This window comes from Larus michahellis, chromosome 1 (genome assembly GCF_964199755.1).
Source record: "Larus michahellis chromosome 1, bLarMic1.1, whole genome shotgun sequence".
Lineage (NCBI taxonomy): Eukaryota > Metazoa > Chordata > Aves > Charadriiformes > Laridae > Larus > Larus michahellis.
The window spans coordinates 139,858,089-139,879,800 of NC_133896.1; the positions used below are offsets into that span (position 1 = coordinate 139,858,089).

The 21,712-nt window shown below is 37.8% G+C and overlaps 2 protein-coding genes across 5 annotated transcripts in view; one reads left to right on the plus strand and one right to left on the minus strand.

Annotated features, from left to right (window-relative positions):
* MOSPD2 (motile sperm domain containing 2) overlaps positions 1 to 4,536 on the minus strand; it is a 39,028-nt gene extending 34,492 nt beyond the window's left edge. Inside the window, exons 1-2 of the mRNA XM_074606013.1 lie at positions 4,386 to 4,536; positions 4,130 to 4,196 (exon numbers count right to left, since the gene is read on the minus strand). Coding sequence (XP_074462114.1) covers positions 4,130 to 4,196; positions 4,386 to 4,394 — 76 coding nt within the window. The 5' untranslated portion in view covers positions 4,395 to 4,536. The remainder of the gene's footprint in view (positions 1 to 4,129; positions 4,197 to 4,385) is intronic.
* A 79-nt stretch (positions 4,537 to 4,615) lies between these two features.
* FANCB (FA complementation group B) lies at positions 4,616 to 19,983 on the plus strand. 4 transcript variants are annotated; one of them, XM_074572888.1, is made up of 9 exons: positions 4,616 to 4,705; positions 5,591 to 6,627; positions 7,569 to 7,721; positions 8,226 to 8,318; positions 12,580 to 12,708; positions 13,595 to 13,761; positions 15,859 to 16,313; positions 17,176 to 17,413; positions 19,517 to 19,983. In XM_074572888.1, the coding sequence occupies exons 2-9, from the start codon at positions 5,692 to 5,694 to the stop codon at positions 19,935 to 19,937; spliced, it is 2,592 nt and encodes an 863-aa protein (XP_074428989.1). In that variant the 5' UTR covers positions 4,616 to 4,705; positions 5,591 to 5,691; the 3' UTR covers positions 19,938 to 19,983. The 4 variants fall into 4 exon arrangements, 3 of the variants coding, with proteins under 3 accessions (XP_074428989.1, XP_074428987.1, XP_074428990.1); XR_012585267.1 differs by lacking the exon at positions 4,616 to 4,705 and adding an exon at positions 18,609 to 18,963 and having other exon boundaries at positions 5,430 to 6,627; positions 19,517 to 19,601; XM_074572886.1 differs by lacking the exon at positions 4,616 to 4,705 and having other exon boundaries at positions 5,430 to 6,627.
* The last annotated feature ends 1,729 nt before the right edge of the window (positions 19,984 to 21,712 follow it).

Genomic DNA, 21,712 nt, shown 5'->3' on the forward strand with positions numbered 1-21,712 from the left:
TACCTTTGAATACAGGAAAAAAAAAAACACCAACAAGCAACCAACAAACAACACTTCATTGTACAAAAAGTAGGGAAAAAACAATTTAGCAAAGTATTTCAAGCGTTCCATTACACAAAGCTTCTCATTTTTAACTACTGCCTTAAGCTATTTATTTCAGCCAAGAAGTCTTGGGTCTGAAACAGCCAATTATTCCTCTGACCTTGGCTAGAAAGAGGAAACCCATTTTAATTGGCTGTTGATGCCTAACATGTTAAACTAAGTACTATAACCATTCAGGTATGTGCCTTCAATTTTTAGATGAGGAAATCAGCAGGAGTGAAAACAAATTAGGAAGGTCAGTAGCCATAAAGGGAAGAATAGGGATGAAGAAAACAAAGCTATTTCTGCCTAATAAGGAGTGAAAAACAAAATGAAGTGACAATAAACAAATAAAATATTTGACTCTACCAGATGTGATCAGTTTAAACTTTTAGCAAAATTGAACACTTTCAGTGACAATAAAGACTACTTTCAATAGAAAGCTCAAGCATTAACATCACATATCTTTCTATAAAAGTATGGGGTTTATCCTGTCCATATGTTTCCTTATCTTCCTTTCCTTATCTTATCCTTCCAGAATTTCTTATCCTGAAAGCCAAGAATCAGGGAAAATAGATTTTTTTCAGAGCATAAACAGACATAAGCAGATATCCAAAACATTACCTTAAGCCATATCAGTATGTTTTTTTGAGGATGCCCCATAGGTCTATTTGCAATTGGCCAATATTATTAGTAAGACATGTTTTACTACTGGCTTAAAGAAAGTCATGATGAAATCTAATCTTTTAAACTGGAATGGGAAACGTCTCTTGCAAAATCTTTTTCTGAAGATTAAGCTTCGCCTAAAGGAGAAAGGAAAAGGATGCAAATGGGAAGGGGCAGGGAATACAGGCAATAAGAAATGGTAAATATGCAAAAGGAAGCGTGGAAAAGACTTGCTGAATGGAAAAATCTACCAAGATTTGATTACAAATAATTTCCACTGTAACATTAAAATAGAAAGTAGTAGCCCAGAAATAAAAGCTAATGTTAGAAATCCTCTAAGGAATGAAAATGCCGTGAAGAAAAAAAGACTGTTTGCTAGAAAACATTGTTAGTACCAGTCAGTACTAGAAAATAATCTTTTGTTTTCATCGTTCCTGTCACCACCCAAATCATTTACATCACCAACTCTCACAAAGAATCCAAACAGAGAAAACAGCCTACCACATCAGACAGTGTTTGCTAGTCTATTAGACTAACAGGAACTTTTCGGTATTGGAAATATGCCTTTTAAATGCAAGAGTTTTAATTACTAGGGATATACATTCCCCGTAAGAACTGAAGCTGTCTTTCAAACATAGGTAAAAAATTTACTGAGGAGAAAAAAACACCACCACAAGACCTCAGTTACCATTAAACACCGCTTTGCAGATCAGATTGCACAGTGGCCAGACTTTCCTTTCAGAAGCCCTCAATGGCCACATTTGCTGAACAACTTCAGCAAGAAAGTTCGTGTTCAAACTTCGGGGAAATGAGCCAGTAAGGTTCTCTGCCACTGCATTCTCCAAACTGTATCTGTCAAAATAATCCCTTAATTTAGTCACATAAATGAAACAACTGTATAATTTAGAAAACGGATTTCTGGTGTTTCCAACTGCTGAACAAAACTTTTCCCATCCTACCTTCAAAATTGTCAAGACCGCAGTATTATTTGGTTGTAACTTTTATGTGAAACATTCAAACATGTATTAGATGTGGCAGTTTAATATTAGACTTTTACGAACCAGTTATACAATAATATATTTTTGTACAATCTATTGTATTCTGCCAATAAAGAATTTCAACCAAAAATCAAGATTTCAAAGGCCCTCTAAATTTTCATTTCACAATAAAAACAAACATTACTGCACGACCATCACAGCATTTGTGACCATTAGCAATTCCTCCTGCATGTCGGGGGGGGACACCAGTAACTATGAGTTCCATAACATGGAAGAATCACTTCATAACACAAACGCCAAGTTTCTAAAATAATCAGGAACACTGTTTTCCTCAGAGGGAAAAATAAAACAGTGGCAGGTGCACCCCCCAGAAACAAAACTGCCTGAAAATTTTAGTCAAATTTTAACACTTGCATCTCACTTGTAAATGGAATTAGATTCATCCTGTAAAGGCCCACAATTCTATGACCACACTGAACTTTCACAGAAAGTATCGGTTTCTCAGTGTGCCTTGACAGTACCCTTTCTTTCAAAAGCAGATTAAAATTAATGGATAAGAAGCAATCATTTGTAGCTCTAGAACACAGAAAGCCACATGTTTGGGGGTGTCTGCATACATGCACCTCGACACCCCAATTCAATTAAAAGAAAGCATAAAAGAATACATTTTATAACATATACAGTAAAGGCTGAAGGACCACAATAAAACTAAAACCCTGTGTTTTTCACACTTGAAGCGGGCATGACAACATTAATTTGCTTGTGGCATTCCTGAATTTGAGGGAGGGATTTAAGAATATTAATGAAAAAAAACCCTAATCCTATTTTCTTGAAAGGGCTAAGAGCCCTAAACCATGATCCAAAAACGGGCTTATTGAGAAAATGTGTTCAAAATACTGCAAATAAGATTACAGTTTACCTTGCAACAGTATTCAATCATTTTAATGGCTCTAACAACCAGCCCAACAGAGGCCTCATTACAGCTAGCAAAACTCTGGAATTCCAAGATTGTAAGGGATAGTTCAATTGAAAGGGTAATACTCCCTTTCAGCAGAAACTGTCCCAAAGCAGTTCTAGGCTTCCCAAAATCATTTTTGTATGAGTGTGACTCCGGGATATTAGAATACAAAGCAAGATGAATCACCTGTCACAGAAAAATAAACAAATTAACTGAAAATATTAACAGCCAAAAGAACTTATAATTTAATATGATCCTCCACTCTCTCAAGCCTGAACCTTAAGACTGCCAAAGACGTCTTTATTCACACAGAAATACCAAACGGTAAAAATAAGCTCTTCTTCAATACACTATTCTAATAATTTTGTCATCTTGCCAGAAATACAGGTCATCTCCAACCAAGGCCAAAGCAGTTTCCTTTATGACAGTTAGCCGAGCAACCATATGAAACCAAGTTTTATTACCCACAAGATCCTCAAAGTTTGCAAAAAAAGTGCTATAGCCAATCACAAAGAAGTCACAGAAGCACGTAACCCTTATGTAAAAGTGGTAACTAGGTAACCTCAATAATTCTGATTTGGGACATCAAAGCAAGGCATGTGTTTGCAAGATTGAGGCTTATATTAAAGGAGATGTACACAACTCCTAAACTACTGGGCTCTTACTCTATTTGCATTAAAAATTGGATAGAAGCATGTTTTCAATAGAAAGTCTTTAGACAGTCATAATAAGATGTACGGCTTACTACAGCTGTTAGCATACTCTTCTACTATATATTCTTCTATTATAAACAATGCAAATCTACTTTGAAATGAAAGGAACCTCCTCTAGGCTTACCCTGGCATTCCCTTTCCCCTAGGCATCCCCAGCACCTCCTGGCCTTCGTTTACAAGTTTAAAAGCATCTGCACTTAGGAAGCGAGCTGGACACGCAGCATGATTTTAATTAAGGCCAGCACAAATTTGAAATGCAAGTTACTCTAGAAAAACAACTCAACTGTTCCCTTGACAAACTGGTCGAGGTCAGAATTATTTTCTTCTCCTCGTTCTCCCCCACCCCCACCACGTTTTAGGTCCGAAAAGCACCAAGCACAGCAGCGTCCCAGTCCCCAGGCTACAGCCAACCAAACATAACTGTGAGTCAAAAGGACCCAGACCCTTGCCCCGACACGTCTTGTTACCCAAGACAGCGACCCAGAGGAGAAGCACCAAGAGCCAACGCAGAAAACCTCTTGCTTTGTGCATCACCCCCACCCGGCAGCTTCGGCCACCTGAAGGAAAGGCACCCACTCACCTGGGAAAGCGGGGCTACAGGCAGCCCCCAGGGGAAAAGCGACACCGGGCAAGCCCCAGAGACCGTATCCAGGCAGCCGGCCCCACCGCTCCCCGCCCACCCCCATCTCCAGCTCCACCACCCAGGCGCTCACCTGGCAGGTAATCCGCCTCGAAACGCCGCCTGGTCTCGCTTATCAATGCGGCCTTGTCCTGCCGTTGCTGAGGGGAAATAAGAAACGGGAGAGGAGTGAAAGGAAGGGACAAGGCCGGAGCCCGAGACGGCTCCGGCCCCCCACCTGAACGGCGGGCCCAGCCACAGCCCGACCCCAGGCCGCTGCCGGGGGCGGCTGGCGAGAAGAAGGAAGGAAGGAGGGCGGGCGGGCGGAGGACAGACACCCGGGGACTCACCTCAGCCATGGCCCAGCGGAGCTGAGCCGCCCGCCCCGGCCGCAGCAGGGCCCGCAAGCGCGAAGGGGGCGGAGCCAAGCGGGGATGGAGGCGCCGCGTGACCCTGGCGGAGGGCGGGGCCGCAAGCACCGAGCCGGAGGCTCCAGCGCCGCCAACCGGCCCGAGGCCCCGCCCCTTTCCCCGGGGTCCCGTCCCTGGCCCCGCCCCCGCCCTTCCCTCCCGTCATGCTCCCTGAGGCGGGAGTTTCGGAGCGCGCGCGCCCTCTACTCGCTTCCTTCCTCCCTCTCTCGTCCTGGAGCCCAGCCGGCCTTGGGAGCCTGGTAAGGCCTCGCCGGCGCGGAGCCTGCGGTCTTTGTTTCCCTCCGGGCCGGCGATCTCTGTAGGAGTTTGCGCGGCCTCTGCTGTGCTGGGCGGGGAGGGCGTTGACGGCTGTCAACGGTTTTGGGTAGGGGAAGCCAGGCCGGGGCCTGCTGCCGCCTCAGCCTTTGGGCCGCCGCCGGCGTGACGAAAGGGGTGGTGAGGCCCGGGCCCCCTCAGCTGCCCGGGCCCCCTCAAGCGGCGGAGGGAGGCTGCCCTGCTGGGGCGTCTGAGCCAGGCGAGGGGCCTCGCTCCCTACCCGAAAGCTGGGTAGTGAAACTTGGTGAGTCGGCTGCGGTTCGCTCTGAGCCCCCGGGGACTTGTCTGGGGGAGGGAGGGAGCCTTCTTGGCGGCGAAAATGACTGGTCTCTTCTTCAGAGAACTTTCTCCCGAGGGAGGCTTTATAATTTTAACCAAGAGTGAATTATATTTATTAATAAAACCTACACCTGAGTGAAGGCTCTTAAATTTGAGAATTCAAAGCACTGTTGCTTTCCAGTCCGCTCAGTATATTTGTGGAGCTGACAACTTGAATTCAGTCACACAAACAGCACGTGTATGATTTGATTTGGTTTCTTTCAATTTATATTATGATGTGTAGCTATTGATGAGCTAGCATTGAATAAATGCTAGAATACCTTTCTGAAATGTTTCTATTAGTTACTTAAATCTCTCAGTACGAAGTTGCTTAACTTCATTTTAATCTGTGAGGTCAAAGCATATACTGGCCTCATTCTCAAACGAGTCCATGTCACCGCTTTGCAATGTATCGTTTTTCTTATTCTTAAGAATCAGTTCAACTAGTCATAAAATGATTTAATTTTTTTTTTTCTTGTTCACTTTTGTAGATGGAAAACGCCCAGATAGGTTAAAAATTCCACAGAGAAATAGTCCTGACAAAAGTGGAGATGCATACAGTTTTCTTGTAGAGGAATATACATAAACAAAGATGCTTCTAAGTGAGCAAGAACAATTCTTGTCCTACAATGGCGAAGTCCTTATATTTCAGCTGTCAAAAACAAAACTTGTGGAGGGAACAGCGGATAAAACAATGAATTTATGTGTCAGAAGAATGGCATTCAACAGAGACACTAAGATGTTTGTTCAGAAGTCTTCTGGAGTATTCAGCATGCGTGCCAGTCACTTAAAAATTGAAATAATTTGCTGTAGCTGTGCAACAGATTCCAGAACAGGGATTATTCTTCCCTGCATTTTGATGAAAAAGAAAAAACGAAACAATGTTGTCAAGTACCTTTTATTGTTGCTTCACAGCTCAAATCAATTTGAGCAGTCCTTTCATTTTAAATTGGATTATGAGCTGAAAGAAGACATCAGGTTGTTTACTGGCCCTTCAGTCTTGTGGAGGCATGCCAACAAGCTGTTCTACATCTCTTCTGACACCCGCACAGTTCTAAGTGCTCCTATTCAGCTTTCTTCTGTTGTGTGGACAGGTGAAATTGAGCAGGAAGGCACTGTTGTCTTAGGGATAGGAACTGCTTGTCTGCCAGAGAGTGAAGATGAGGATGAATTTTCCACTTCAGACAGAGCCATCTGGGGTAGCGAGTTCTTTGGATACGCAATCGAAACACAAAAAATGCTAACTGGCACATGCTTCATGCCTCATGCTTACAGCAGAGTGGTATCTTCTGTCTACGTCTGCAAGAAAGAAATGTTGAAAAAACAGCTCCGAATATCACTTGTTGCCATAACCCACAAGGATCAGCTTATTTGGTTCCAAGATGGTCTCCCTAAAGGTGTTTGTGAGCTTCCTTATGAGAAACCATGGTCAGTAAAAACAGCTGTAATCAGTAGCAATGATTTGCTATTTGTTGTGTCTTTTGCCACTGGAAATATCTGTGTTGTACAGAGGAGAGACAGCTTACAGGTATTTTTACCTTTAAATAGCTCCCTTTTATTTCTGTATCTTTTTTTTTTTGCATAGATTGTCATCTTGGAAATTTCTGGAACTGAAAAGCTACATGTCTTAAGTTCTATAGATTTTGTTGTTGCTTCTGTTCAAGTAACCTGTGTGAAGAATGAGATTGTTTTGCTTTTATTGCTTGCTTATATATCTGAAAATAAACCCTGGATTCTATTATTTAATAATACATTTTATGAATCTGAGCCAAAACTTCTGTTGCTAATTGAAAGCTTCCATAGTATGAGAACTTGAAATTGTAAGAAAGTTATGAGTGTGCCTACATAATTTGTGTTAAAGTGAAAGTAAATTGCTATCATTGCAAAGGATAAACTTCTCATTGGAATTTAAAAGCCTTTTGAGTCTCCCTTCGTAGTAACAAAAAGTATGGTTTCATGAAAATGACAAGAGGCCTTGCTTTTGTTTCCAAAACTCAGGAGATAAAAAGTTAACTGCTAGTCTTTTGTAATACTCTGTAAAGAAGGCTTACATAACTCAGGAAATGAAAGTTTGTCCTATTCAGTCATCAGCTTTTCAAACATATTTAAGTGTGCAATGCAACAAAGATATTTCTGAATGTCAGAAGTACAATGTCTTTAACGGATCTGCAGGTATTGCTTGTTCTAAATAAATGTTACAGCATTTAGCTGTTTGAGTATAGTGAAAAATTATTGCCATTTCTGCAACCTGTATTCTGGAAAGTGATCTTTAAAGAGAAATGGCTAGTTTTCCCCAGAGTTACAAAGGTTCTAAATGATGGAGTAAGAGTGAGAGCTTGAACCTTCTTAAAATAGTGCATTCCTCACCCCTGAATAAGCTGCCTCGATGAAAAGCAAGCTTCACCAAAATGAGATCTCAAATCCCAGATTTATTCAAATATATCTATTTTAAAACCTCTTCTACTGTAGGTGGCTTCCAAATGGCAAAACGTAAAGTCTGTTCTGGTGGATGACTTTGTTGGCACTGGAAGTGAGCAACTGTTACTGCTTTTCAAGGATGACTCCAATACAGACGTGTTAAGTGCATTCAAAATAACAGATCTTGGAGAGGTCAACTATGCAGTAAGTTCAGCTTGCCTTTTCTCAGCTACTCAGCCTGCACTTACTAAATTAAGAAAGCCTCAGCAAATCATTAAAGTATCGGTGCAAAGTGAAATTGGATGTGTGCTGTGAAATGCCCTGAAGTTTGAATACAATATTCCCTGCTGTAATCATAAAATAAGTTATCTGAAGAGATTGTTCTACTTCCTTGATAATATCAACATTCTATTAGGAAATTAAACTAATGCAGTTGAAAATGCCTCATGTATGTAGCAGGTTTTCTACAATGCTTACCTTTTGGTTAACAACTGGCCTTAGTGCTTTTTAATTATCTTCTGATAATTGGGTCTTTCCATTATGTGCTATCAAACTCTAATTGCTTTCAGAAGATAAGATTTTTCTTTTAAAATGCATACTGTGATTCTGCTGGTTTTCTGTATTTTCCCCCAGATTTTTATAATGCTGTACCTTACTTTCATATTTTTAATTAATTCAGGGGTTTGTTTTGTTTTGTTTTGTTTTTAGAGTGGTATTAATTATAAACATGATGTCCCTCCTGCAGAAGGATTGCAAGAGAATGGTTTGCTTACTGTCAAAGCCCTCGAAACAAGATTACAGGTTTGTACTCAGTAGTTCTACTTTCATATTTTCTCCAAATTACTTTTGTGTATCATTACATTATCCAAAGGGTGAGGTTAACGATACTAGTTTTATTGGATAAATGGTTCAGGGAGAAGACAATATTGTTAAGTATCCATTCTCCAATCAGTGGTAGTCTGTGTTTCAGTTCTCTAGGTTGTTACAAATGCATTTGGGTAATTGGAAGGGTCTAACGTAGTTTCAATTAAAACTTTGAGATAATGCTGAAACTATGCTGTCAAAGCTTCAAACAGTTATTTTACTTATAGATGTTTAAATACCAGATTAATAAAATTAGAATGTTTACTTCTTTTGCTCCACATTATATACTTTGAGATAGTGGTTTCCAGTGAGTGCTTAGGAGTGTCAGTTAATCTTGAAAATAAAGAAGAGGGTTATGGTCTGTTTCTTTATCCACAGACTTCAATCAAGTTGGCTTTTACTGTTTGCCCAAATTAGTGACCGTGGCTATTTCACTACCTGCTGATGTTTTTCCTCCTTTTACTAGCAGTTTTCTAAGGATAATTTTGCAAAGTACAGTAGGTGAAGTTAAAATGTATCCTTCTCTTAATTAGCACCGTTTATAAAACAAGCTGGGGGAAACTTGCCAGAATCCAAGTAGTAAACACCCAGCGTAGTCTCCAAGATATTCTTTTGCAGTATTGTGCATGTTGGCCTATACCAAATGGGTAATTATTGACAAAATAGGAAGATTATTTAAAAAAAAAAAGCTTTAGGAGATAACAAATCTCAAATTGAGTCAATGATGTGAGGCTATTTTTAGTTTGCTAAGAGTGATTTAAGTATGAGATAGGAGGTAATTATTCCCATCATTTGAGAATTAGTGGAAACTTAGGTAGCATATTGCGGCAGTTTTATCTCCAGCCTTTAAAAATGGAGCAAATTAACTGGAAGAAAAGGAGGACTATGACCCATTAGGAAAAGACTGAAAAAGTCTCATTCTAATTTCTAGTTCTAATTACAAAAGAGATGTCTAAAGAGATATTATACATCTTCTAAAAGATAAAAGCGGTTGTTTGGAGAACACTGTACGATAGGGTTTTTTTTTCCTTCCTGGAAGGCACAAGAAAGTAGAAGCTGGATTAATTTTGAGGACCTCTTGAGGTCCCTTCCAACCCTGCATTTTTACAGTTCTTCAGTTTGCATGTTAGAGGCCTATTGGCTTTTACGTGCAGAAGTGCAAACTTCCTTTCAAATGCATTTTGTTTCCTGTTTCTGGATTCGTTTGGATAGTCATATATTTTACAACTGATTTCTTTGCTGCCTTCTTTCTCTACTCATTATATTACTTTCCTCCTCTACAGAATAGAAATTAAGTTCAATCTCTTGCATTTGTTGATCCTTCTACTGTTGTAATGAAGATTGGCCGCCCTGCCATTGGCGGCTATGTGTTCTATCTAACTATGTTCTATGACTTTATTCTTTTGATACACCAACTGGCTTTCATCAGTACAGCTCTGTGAATCTGCATTAGGATCAAACGAATAGTCTGTTTTGCACATTCTGCTGGTTCTGCTGGGAACAAGCCACTGACTGGAGATTTCATGTATCATCTGCTGATAAAAAATTTTTCTTACAGACGCAGATTCCTTTGTAAGACCTTATTTATTTATTCATTTTAAGATCATTTAGATGGCTCATTTTCAAAGCTACATGCTAGCACAAGCATTGTAAACAAGTTGAAAATCTTCCTGTGTTTTAATGTTGTAAATCTTTGAAATTGTCATGCTAATAAATTTGGAAGTAGGTGTAGATATTCCTTTTTAACCTTACCTTTTCTTCCTTGTTGAGATCTCCATTGTTCTCTAGATTTCCCTGAAGAGTGAAGTATTCGTGCTGGTTTTGTCATGTGATGTATAATTGAATTTCAAGGATGATTGTTTTGATGCAATAGTGTATGGATCCTCCTGAGCTTGGGAATTTCCAAAGGTTATTTAGCCTTGGAGTGGTGTCTCTTGATATTTATCATCAAATTCAGGTCTTCTAGCAATTTACAATCAAATCATGTTTTGAGAGTCTCTGTGGAATCTCATCTTTTAGGGCAAGATGAAATAGCATTTCTCCTTTTCTCCTCTGAAGATTTTTTCTTCAACACTCATTTTAGTATCTTCTGAAGAAGACTTCCTTTGGCAGAATACTTCAGTTGCATTACAACAGCTGAGGTTACAGGGTTTCTTATGGTTTTAGTTAGCTGTTCTGGCAGAAATACAAGTCAGAAGTATATTTTTATGTCCACTGGCCTGTTCTCACCCCAAGTATTTAACAGTTTTGTAAGGATTATAATGCCAAATTCTTTTCCCTATGATTATCTTGTTTCCTTTGACTTGGTTTGCTTGTTTTAGGGCAGGTATTTTTTTTTTTTTTTTAATCCTTACTGCTGATTTATTGAATTGCTGCAATGTCTTATTGTTTTGTTCTCATTCTGATAAAGCTGATTTGGTGGTGAGTAGAAAGTTGTTTAAGAAATGTTCTGTACATTTGATTTTTATTACTATTTTTAGTGTAAGTTTAAAGTTTTTATTTTTTGTCTGTTGCTGTGGATTGGCCCATTTTGATTTTGATGTGTTTTCATAAGGGATTTTAGTCATTTGAAAAACATAGAACCAGTTATTTACCGTATGAGCGGCTTCAGCATATAGATCTCTGAATTATGTTTCCCTCTGGCTTTTCTGTCTACTTTTTCCATTTTACTTTTGCTTTGCCCAGTATTTTTTAGTCTTATCAATCATGAATCTTCCTTTCTAGTTTCTTTCCTCTGTAAAAGTCCCACAGTTCTTGGCTCAGTAGTTTTACCTCTGTATGTATGGGTATTGATTTATTTATTTATGAATACTGCAACTTTAATTGCAATGTGTCAAAGCACTTGACTGTTCTACTTACTACTAAGCCTCTGCCTTAATTTGCTTTGCTTTTGACAGTGTTTCACCTGTCCTACTGTTCATGCTGGATTTAGTCACAGCTCTATTGTGTTTGGCTCTGGACTGCCTTGTTTTTATTTTGATGTTTATTTTCTATTTTAAGGTGATCTAGTTTTATTTCCTTAGTTTCACAGTACATCTTGGCATATGGCAGAAAGCATGTGCATGTCACTTGTTCCAGAGAGTTGATGGCGGGGTGCTACCCAGTCTTGGGTTTGCCATGTGGTGAATTTCAGGTCTCTTTCTTGTGTTGCTTTATGACGAAAAAGGGCTTGCAAAAGTCAGATTGGTTAGCAAGCATACCTCAGTGAATCTTTGGCCTTTTCTGCTGCTTCTCAGTCTGTGCTTCCCCATTTGTTTTCTGTTTCTCAGTGGTTTGTTCAGGAGTTGCTCACCAATGGGAGTAAGTAACGGTTTGGTATTCTGATGACCTTGATTAGGAAGGTATTGTACAACATCTTTGTTCTTAACTCTTCCTTTTCTTCTCCTGACTCAAGTCTGGCACTGTATTATTGCTTGGAATCTGGTACTTATGATCATGGTTTGATAGGTGGCAAATAAATTTTTTACAGAACTTATCATGGTGAGTGCTACTTGCTCTAAATGCCCTTTGCCGTTGCAGCTTGAGCAGAGGACATCACTTCGCTTACGTTAAGTGCTTTTTATTCAGGCTTGTCAGTTGGTTGTGATTGATCCTGATTTGGTTTTTAGGATTTTTTGGAGAGGTGTGGTGAGGGAAGTTTGGTTTTGCATTACAATAGTGAGCCTTATTCTCTCCTTGGCAACATCAGACTTCTCAGGATCTTGCTTTCCAGGGAATAGCTTTTGAGGAGCTTTCTTAAAATCTAAGAAGCTGGTGCTGCCATGTTTCGCTCGCTCTTTCACTGATACATAGCCTGCATGTGTGTCTGCAAAACTGTCAACTCTTCAATATATTTACTTGACCAATAATCAACAGAAGTCTTGAGAAGAAATCCAAACTGATGTCAATGGAAAAGTGAAGCAGGAATAATAATGAAAGGTCTGAATATCTACATAATTTGATAAAATTTACCTTAGAAGTTTATCTTAAACTCTAGGTTTAATATTGAGAGGTCAAGATTCTTAGATTGATATTTTGGCAGCAGAGTAGCCTGACTTGAACATTTTTTTAGAGGTGTTACTTGAGGAATGCCAGGATCTTGACTTAGGATACTTGCATAAAAATGCAAAGCTGAAAAGATATCTTTGTAGCTTCAATATCAGTTCTTATTTGCAGTATACCTAAGCATAAGTCTAATGATTGTTTTTATCTTTTACAGGCTGGTTACACCTCTGTTCGAGACCTACAGCAGCATTTAGGACTCAAAAGGAGGGTTATTCTTGAATCTTGCAGAGCATTAATAGATCTTGTTGAAGAAAGAACCCATATTCTACCAACTGCAAAAGAGGTAAAATGCAGAAGAGAGTACAGATCACTTCTGAATTCTGCTGAGCCATTTGTAGAGTGTGCCTCCCTCAACCACTTTTTACTTTCACCAGTAGGGATTGCCACTGTCAAAACTCATTAATCTGCTTTTTAAGTCTGGTTCATTACCCTAACCTGTCAACATATGTAGATAAGAGTAAATTTAGTTATCTTTACATGAAATTGATTTGCACAATAACTCCTCACAACTGACTTGTATGGAGGAGTAACTTCCAACAAAGAGTTAGTGACAAACAGTAGGGAGAATGTACAGTCTCAATTGGCACGGTTGCCTAGATATTTAATATGTCTGTGATCTAACATGTTCCGAACAAAGAGCTGTCATAGACCTGTGTAAGCAAAACTGATTTTATAGTGGGGGCAGAGTGAACTGTGGTCTGAGAAGGTGATGGAGATTGGGAAAATACCTTAATATGTTGCTCAAAAGAAGCTTCTGAATTTACTTGAGCTGGAGGAGTTGGTCTCCCTTTCAGTTAATGTTGTGGTCCCTTCCAAGTCAGCCAGGTTTAGACAACAAAATTTCAAGAAATTAATGTAGTAATACAAAATAAATTCTAGTACCTTCAATCTTCTTTAGCCTATTAATTGTATGACACGGCAAGATTTATACGTGATGCTTACAAGGAGAGAATGACTTGTGCTTTTCATGATATCATGTTTTTTAAGAAAAAGCAATTCTGTCTCTTGAATCTATTGTAGAGAATAAACTAGTTTATATAGTTTCCATTTTATGTATCTTAAAAGCGCTTCCTGCAATCGTTTGTGGTAAAACGTGAAGTAATGCTGTATAAAAAGGACTAATATCTCCAATATCTCTTAATTTATCTAAAAAACCGTTTTTCTGTAAGGAAGGTCTTGTCTCTCTCTGGGATGATGTAGAAAATCCTCCTCATTCTCTTAGTAAAGAGGCATCATTGGCGTCTAAAGTCCCAGAGTACTTCATAGAGAAATTGTGGCAGCGTGTTGTGGGTGACAGCTTGGTAATTGGAGTAAAACTAACTGAATCATTTTACTTGTAAGTATATACGTCTATCTAATAATTTCATTGAGTAGTTTTATAGAAACTGAATTTGCAGGTTAAGCTCTGCAGTAGCAAGAGTGGATTTTTGAGCTTTGAACATTCTCATTTTGAGCATCTTTATATAAAGTGTTTCAAGCGTGTGTCTTTGTCAGTATTGTTGGTGCTGCTTGTCTCTCTAGCACTGTACAAAACAATATCTAAAAATCAGTTGTGTCAGTATAACAGCATCATTACTGGAGGCTTTTTACAACAGAGTTTTCTTTGACAAAAATTACGATTCTTTATAGTCTGTGTTGACATAGCTATGCTGATATCAGTATATGATGTAGATAAAGCTCTGTCTTAGCTATACAGTTCCTGATGCCTTACTGTTAACATCTTTCCATTCCTAAAGAGCGATTTGCTTAAAGTGCAAAAGAAAACATTTTATATTCTCTGATCACCTTAATAAATACTCAGCTTTTGAATTGAGCTATGCTACAGTCAAGTATCCAATCAAATAAAATATTTGCTAAGCTTAGGTATTGTGTGAGTTATGTAGAACGATCAGCCATATGGTACTTAAACCTTCAAAACAATTTGCTTATTCTTATTATTGTCTTTGGAATGATTTTTTTTTTATTCTGTTCATTTCAATTGCTCAGTTCTAGTTGTAAATACTACTTATGTAATTTCCCCCTTACAGGGAGAGAATTAATTTGGAACACAGTTTAAAAAGGCAGGGTTACATGAAACATAAATTTATGATGTGCATTGTGTAACGTAAATTTTGGTAGAGTCAGAACTTACCTTTTGACCTATATTCCCACAAGTAGTGTAGCTGAGACTGTGTTAGGGTAAGCTTAAAGATTACTGATGCCACTGAAAATCATTCAAGTGGTTGTGAGGGACCTGACCTGTTACACCCTTTGGCCATTCTGCTGGAGCTGTGGGTATATTATTTCTCAACTGCCAGATTGCTATAACTTTACAAGAAAGTTGACCTCATCTTCTTGACAGCCTCTGAGGCAAGAGATTGGTTTTGTCTGTCCCGTGTTTATTCTTTTAGTTTTGATGATGATGACTTTGCTTTTGAAAATGAAATAATTAATTCCTGTATAGCTTCAGAAATCCTCAGAATTTGGAACCATTCTTTAAAACCCAGCAGCAATATTGCCCTCTCCCCCATTTTTACAGTTGAGAAAAAAATCTGTGAAGATGAAGTCATTTGTCAAAGGTTCCCTGGTAGGCTAGCAGCAGAACCTAGGTCTTCTGGGCTCTAGTTCAGTACTATATGCAACGACCTGTGTTTATGGGGGAAAGGGCTTGCTTTCTCTCCACCCTGAACACTGTAAGTCTTTATTGATTATTTTTGTGCTTCCTACCAATGCAAGATTGCAGTGGTGTTTTAAATTGCATTTTGATGGTGGTGATACTTCTCTGTAAAGAAAATTAGACATTCATAAACTTTCAGATGTCAGTGACATCTTGAGACAGAATTGATTGACAGAATAAAATATTCATAAAGAGAGGATCTGAAACAGTAATATTAGGATTTCATTGAAAGAACCCTGTGTTGAATAAGTAAAGTACTTCATACATTTCAGGAAATTACTGAATGTTTCAGGTAATAGTATTTTAAACCCTTTATTTTACTCTCCACATTCAACTTTGACTATCTATAAAACAATATGTAACATCAGAAGAGCTTTTAGTCCTCAAAGAGGGCAGAATTGATATTTTCTGTAATTTTTTAAAAGAAAGTTAAGTCTTTAAATTATAATTGTCATAGAGTATCTGCATGGGTTATGTGGAACTTCCAACATTCTCTGTGCGAATTAGACATCCAAATTCTTTCAGTTGAAATGAGGCATCTAACTCCTAGAAGCTCTTAGAAACTTCAGTCCACATTTTGAAAATCTTTACACTAAGCTTAGATGAAATAGTCATTTGAAGAACTTATTCTCTTTGCACAGTCTGTGACTTAACTTGGAATGATATTGGAGCTTCTGGTAGTCTTAATTGTCTGTATATATCTGCAAAGTTCTGGTTATTTGTCAGAAGGCAGAATACAAACTAGAAGTGCAATCATCTTATATGGATTTTTCACAGGTCACTGAGTGATGTCAGTTTATCTTTAGTGATGGATCAAGACTTCTCTTTGATTTCTCCAATTATTGAGTGTCAAAATAAAATCATTAAGTTGAACAAAGCCTTCTCAGCATTGTCTGTGTCTTCGTGTCAAATTGAGCCTCCTCCAAAAAAGATGAAATTGGACTTGCATAGCAACAATGATCTGAAAAAAGAGATTCCTAAGAGATGTTCAAGGGTTCAGCTGGACGGAGCAAAGACAGTCATTGCTGTTACCAGCCTTGCACCATTATTGGCATTTCATCGTGTACGTTGCATAGTTCTTCTGCATACGAAGAAAAAAAACCATCGGAATGATAGTTTACAGGAGAGCAAAAAGATTACTGTACTCTGTGGGAAAATTCTGTTAAGTCTGGAAGATATTTCAAATGGAAAATATTCAGTAAAGATATTAAAGGATAATAGTTACTGTACAGGTAAATGGATTGATATTTTTTTGATTCATAAATATATGGTTGATTTTTCTGTTTACTCTGGGTGATTAGCCAAGCTAAATTACCAAGGTATAATCACATCTGTGTCTTTGAACATGAACTGCATAGATCTGTTGGGAATTAAAAACTGTGTGAAATGCAAGACGGAACAGTTTTCAAAATGGAAAAAATGTTAAGTGAGTTGCTGTAAGCAACTACACACCAGCTAGCATGGGTGATTAAGTGTATCTGGAAAGGTTAATTTTGAAGATAAGCCTGAGTACAGAATGCTGAAGTCTGCGTTCTTTCTATAAATAAGGTACCGTTGATTATATGCATAGATATTATTTTTTTTTATTACATACTATTACCTCTTAAATAATACCAAAGTAATTGAAGCTTTTCCTCATCTATACACCTATTAAGGTCATTTATTTTCCTTTCTTTTAATATTCCTGATTGAATTGATTTTTGAACTGGATTTCCGCTCATGTAGTGAAAAACCCTTTTGATCGTTTGCAATGAATTTTAATTTTTTTCTTCCTTTAATGCTGTATTGTTGGCTAAAGCCAATATGTCATCTTACTATCACAGCAGGCTTTTAATAGTCTTCTTTTGTCAAGGTGATGTTTATTTTTAGACTTTTCGTTATATAGGTGGGGCTCTGTTAATCAGCTAACTATTTGGTTGACAGAAGTATGTACAAGAATTTAGGTGAGAAGAAAATTCCCAAAGAATGCCAGAATGCAGGTGCATACTCTTCTCATAAAACTGGGAATGTCAACCAAAAATCTATGCACATTTAATGCATGCAACATCTTCAAAATATTTAGGTCAAATATGTTTTTGCTGTATTTTCTTGCAGGTTCCATGGAAGATATACTTGCTGTCCTTGCAGTGTCTGTCAGATTCTCCTTTCAGATTGTGTCTTCTGACTATACATTGACTCCAGTAAATTCATGGCTACTGGGAGAAATGGAGTGCACACCATTTAAAGAATGCCACGACAACGTATTCTGTCATAAAGCAGGAAATGTCTATGGTACAGTTTTTAACTGGACCCTGAAAAATCCTTTTGAAGGAGTTCTAACATTATTTTGCAGGTAAAATTGTTCAAAAACTGTAGACTATATTCATCTTGCACACACTCTATTGTATCTTTACATTATTTCTTACTGGTACCACAAACAACAGCCAAAATCATAACCAATAGGCTTCCAATAGGATAATATGATAACCATCAGCAATAACAGAGTTATTTTCAAATCAGAACTATGGCAGAACCTGAACTGCATTGTTTTAACTTTCTCTAGGCTAGAATATTGAATTACAAATAAGTCTAGTCTCCATTAATATCTGTTTGGTACTACTTGTTTTGTTCGTTTCACAGTATCATGATTTTATATTAAGTTTTCCTATGTTATTCTTAATGTAAGATATAATTTTTCTTCCACGTGTGTTGATTTAAAAAAAAATTCCTTAAAAAACAAAAACCCAAACTGATACATTTATTTCCTATCTACCATGATTTTGAAAAGGAAATAATCTGAAGAGTTGCAGTGATTTCCTTTTCTTATATACATTCTTGGACAAGTGGCTATAAAATTTCCTAAAGCAGGACGAACAAGTTAGTAATACTGCTATAATTTACAATTTAGCTGGATAAGGCTTGCAACATAAAAAGTATTTCTCAAGTATTGACAAATGTTCGCTGTCCTGAAGAGTTCAAGCTAAAAAAGAAAAGAAAGAAAAGGTATATCTCTTAAGAGTTTCTAATTTATAGTGAGGTACAATCTTTTACTCAAATTAGGAGTTGTTTTCCTTCTTTTATGTTAGAGGAAAGGCTGAAATGTTTAAGAAATCAGTCAGTAAAATCTTAAGCCTCAAGACTTTTGGTTCCTTTTGAAAAGTTAGGTTACTTGATACTATTCACTTTTGATCCAATTTTGCATTAATAGTGAGCAGTATGTTTATGGTGTAACTATGTACTTTCTGTATCTTTTTTTGCCATTGTCATGGTTTGGGCTGGACTGGCCACTGAGACAAATGACAGATTCATTTTTGGATTGATCTTTTATCCAGCTACAATATTTCTGTGATAGGTGGGAGCTACAGACTATTCTTTTTTATGACCTTTCAGAACCAAAATAAACTATGTCTGTTATAAGTAGCGGAATGTTAAGATAACTAAATTGAAATAGAAGTACTTTAAGGAAAAATGCCTTTCTGATCTGTGTGAGAAAACTAGCTACTTAAGGGTGCTTGTGGGGTTTTTTGGGTTGATTTTTTTTTTCATAGAATCATAGAACGCCAGGTTGGAAGGGACCTTGAGGATCATCTAGTCCAACCTTTCTCGGCAAAAGCACAGTCTAGACAAGATGGCCCAGCACCCCGAACAGCTGAATCTTTCTTGCTGCTCCACTGTCGGTTGGGCTGGCTCCAGAGCAGCTCCCATCAGCAGCTTCTTGTTTGTTTGGTTTTGGTGGTGGCGTGTTGTCTTTTTTCTGAGATAATTTTTTTTTTTCCATCAAAAGACATCTTCCAAGGAGTTTATCTGGGCAAACACTGGAAATAAGACTGGACAAACTCTGCATTCTTCTTAGCATGAGGAATGTGTCACTATGTCATATATGCTACACTGGTATCCAAGAGTGTAGGTTCCCTGATGATTACCAGCACTATTTTATCTTGGTTTCTTAATAATTTTGAATGTCTGATTTTTTAAGTGCAGCTTTCCCTCTCCAGTGACGATTTAAAAAAGACAAGCTGTGGGCCACCTAATAGCCATGCTGTACATACCTATCAATAATGACAATCTATGAAAATAAGTGACTTCTTTCTGCCCCTAAATGTAGACCAGACAACACATTTCCTTTGTGCTATTACACGTGGCCTTCACATACAATGAATTGCTTCTTAAAGAAACAAGTGATGCACAGGTAACCCTAATCATGGACAAACCTTTTAGCATAGAATATTTATGTTGCTGAAGTCTGCTTAGCGTCAGTTCTTTTGACGTACAGTGGCTAGTGTGCATGCCATTAGAAAGCCCTTGCTTACTCTTGTATGTACAGTACACAGAATACTTAAAACCATAATCAGCATGTTTTTCCCTGTTTGATTTAAAGTAGCTTTTTTTTATTTTCCACTATATAATTTTGAAGATATAAGGTCGCTTTAATAATAATAATGATCTTATTTTACAGAAATCTGACTGTCTTGTTCCAGTGCCTTCACAGCCTTACTAGAGTTCTTCCACCAAGCTGTGATGTAAAACTCCTGAGATCTGGAAGCAAAGGTGCACTTACTGAACAGTTAGCACTGGCTTTGGAAAAAGAAATCCTCACCTCAAGGAGTTCTTTCTTCTCAAAAGAAAGCAAAGCTGAAAACAGTTTGACATGGGATAATGAGCCTGGCAAGAAAATCAGTGATGCTCCTGTGGCTTCTTTACTGGACAGTGAGGAAGGAGTTCAGCAATTCAGAAAGAAGCTTCAGAATGAACGCGAAGAATGTGTGCTGAGTATGAATCAAACAATGAATGGTGCCCTTTACCGGGAAATTGCTTTGAAAATAGTAGAAGCTCAGATCAGTTCAGATATCAGTGTGTGGAGACTGAGCAAGTCCTAGAAATTACTCACTATGTTTATTTGAATAAAGTTCTATTAAGATTATACTATTGAATAACATTTATATTTTCATGGGTATTTATATTATTTTTTTTCTATAGCTCAGTTATTTCTACAGATATACTGGTATTTTGGTTGATGACTTGTAGCTGGTTTGGCAAGAATTTAATATTAAAGATAGCAGAGTCATTATTTTGTTACAGATTTCGACAATATTATTTTCACAGTATTTTGTAATAAGTCCTATTCCAAAAACCATAATTCTTGAGCTGTAAATGAACTATATTAGAAAAAACTTAACAAGCCTGTACTGTTTAAAATAGTCCTATTAAATTTGCAAGATGACTGTTTACACAGGTAAAACTTAAGGTTGTTTTAGAAATCTGAAGACAGCTATAGAAAGGAACTAAGTTAAGCAACCAATTTTAATTCCTAATTTGAGTATGGGGTTTGACAGATTCAAAGAAGAGGCAGCTTATCTTCGTGATATAACAAGTCATTTAAAAGACTTTTAATGATACTTGAGGAATAAAACTCTGATCATACTTTGCAGCCTTATCTTCTAGAGCCCACCCTCAGACCTGAGAGATTTTGGTATGTTTATTGGAGCTGGAGAACCAGATCAGTCCTCTTACAAAATTTCAAGAACTCATGAAGATTCGCTCTGTAATAAAACGCCTTCAGGTTTGAGAGGCCCATTCCCACCCAGAATCTAGTGGTAGGGCTAATCTCATTGGTAAATCCTGGAGGAAACCGTCCTTCCTTGGATGATAACCCAGCTTCAATGTCAGAAGATTTGTTTGCTCGTTCCCTGACTCATAAATGATTGACTGCTGATACTAGCTGCTCAGTGGTTTTGGCCTATCTCAAGTATTTTAAATAATGGGCAACTCTGCCTATTCTTCCCATCTCTGGGTTGATTGGACAAGCTGCCACATATGCATCCAGGAAGAGACTGCAGGTACAACTTGCTGAGGTAGTCACTTTTTAATAATGTTTTTCCACCATTTTTTCAACTTTGTGAGGGGCAGAAAGCTTAGAAAATCCCAAATCACAATAATTTGCTTCCTTTTTTTCTCTGCTTTATGTTAAGAAACATTCCTAGTCCACTTTTCTAAAGTGGTCAATTTTGCTTTTCAGTTTTCCTGTAAACAAAATTTTAATAGTTAACATCTGCAGCGTGCACTCTGACAATAAAAGTTTGGCAGGAAGAATGAAAGCTATTTATTGACTCAAAGGAACACTGATGCTTCAGAATATTTCTGTGTCTCTTTTGTCATCAGAAAGTTCAACTTCTGTATGTATGTCCTCCAGAAGCATTAGAGTGGTGATGTTTTCAGTCTGAGGTATCTTCTCATGTTGGCAGCAGGAGTAAACCAATGCAAACCTAAACAAAACACCATCTAGAAAAACAGTAAATGAGAGAACACTGCTTGATAACTTCAACCCAGTTTAGTAGTCTCACTTTTGAGATACTCAGAGCACTAAATGTCTCCTTTTGGGTGTTCTGTAGAAGGGAAATTTTGTATTAAGATGTCAAGAATGCCTTAAGAAATTGTCACGGGCATTTACTGGATAAGAAAGAATTGTTAAGAAAAAAATCTTTGTTAAGCTGCTGTTCTCTTCAGCCCATAGTCAAAGCTTAAGAGCTCATTGTCAGGGCTTGGCAGTCATTGTCAATGGAATTTCCAGAAGAAAGTTCCTGATTATAAACGCTTAAATGAAGCGAAAAATTTAAAAGCTCTATCCTGTAGCTTGCAGCTAAGGGCAAGACCT

What these genes read in the sequence shown, in the direction of transcription:
- FANCB (XM_074572888.1), top strand. Translation starts at nt 5,692, where the DNA reads ATGCTTCTAAGTGAGCAAGAACAATTCTTGTCCTACAATGGCGAAGTC. An exon ending in TTCTACCAACTGCAAAAGAG is followed by an intron (nt 12,709 to 13,594) that starts GTAAAATGCAGA and finishes TTTTTCTGTAAG; the next exon opens with GAAGGTCTTGTCTCTCTCTG. An exon ending in GGATAATAGTTACTGTACAG is followed by an intron (nt 16,314 to 17,175) that starts GTAAATGGATTG and finishes ATTTTCTTGCAG; the next exon opens with GTTCCATGGAAGATATACTT.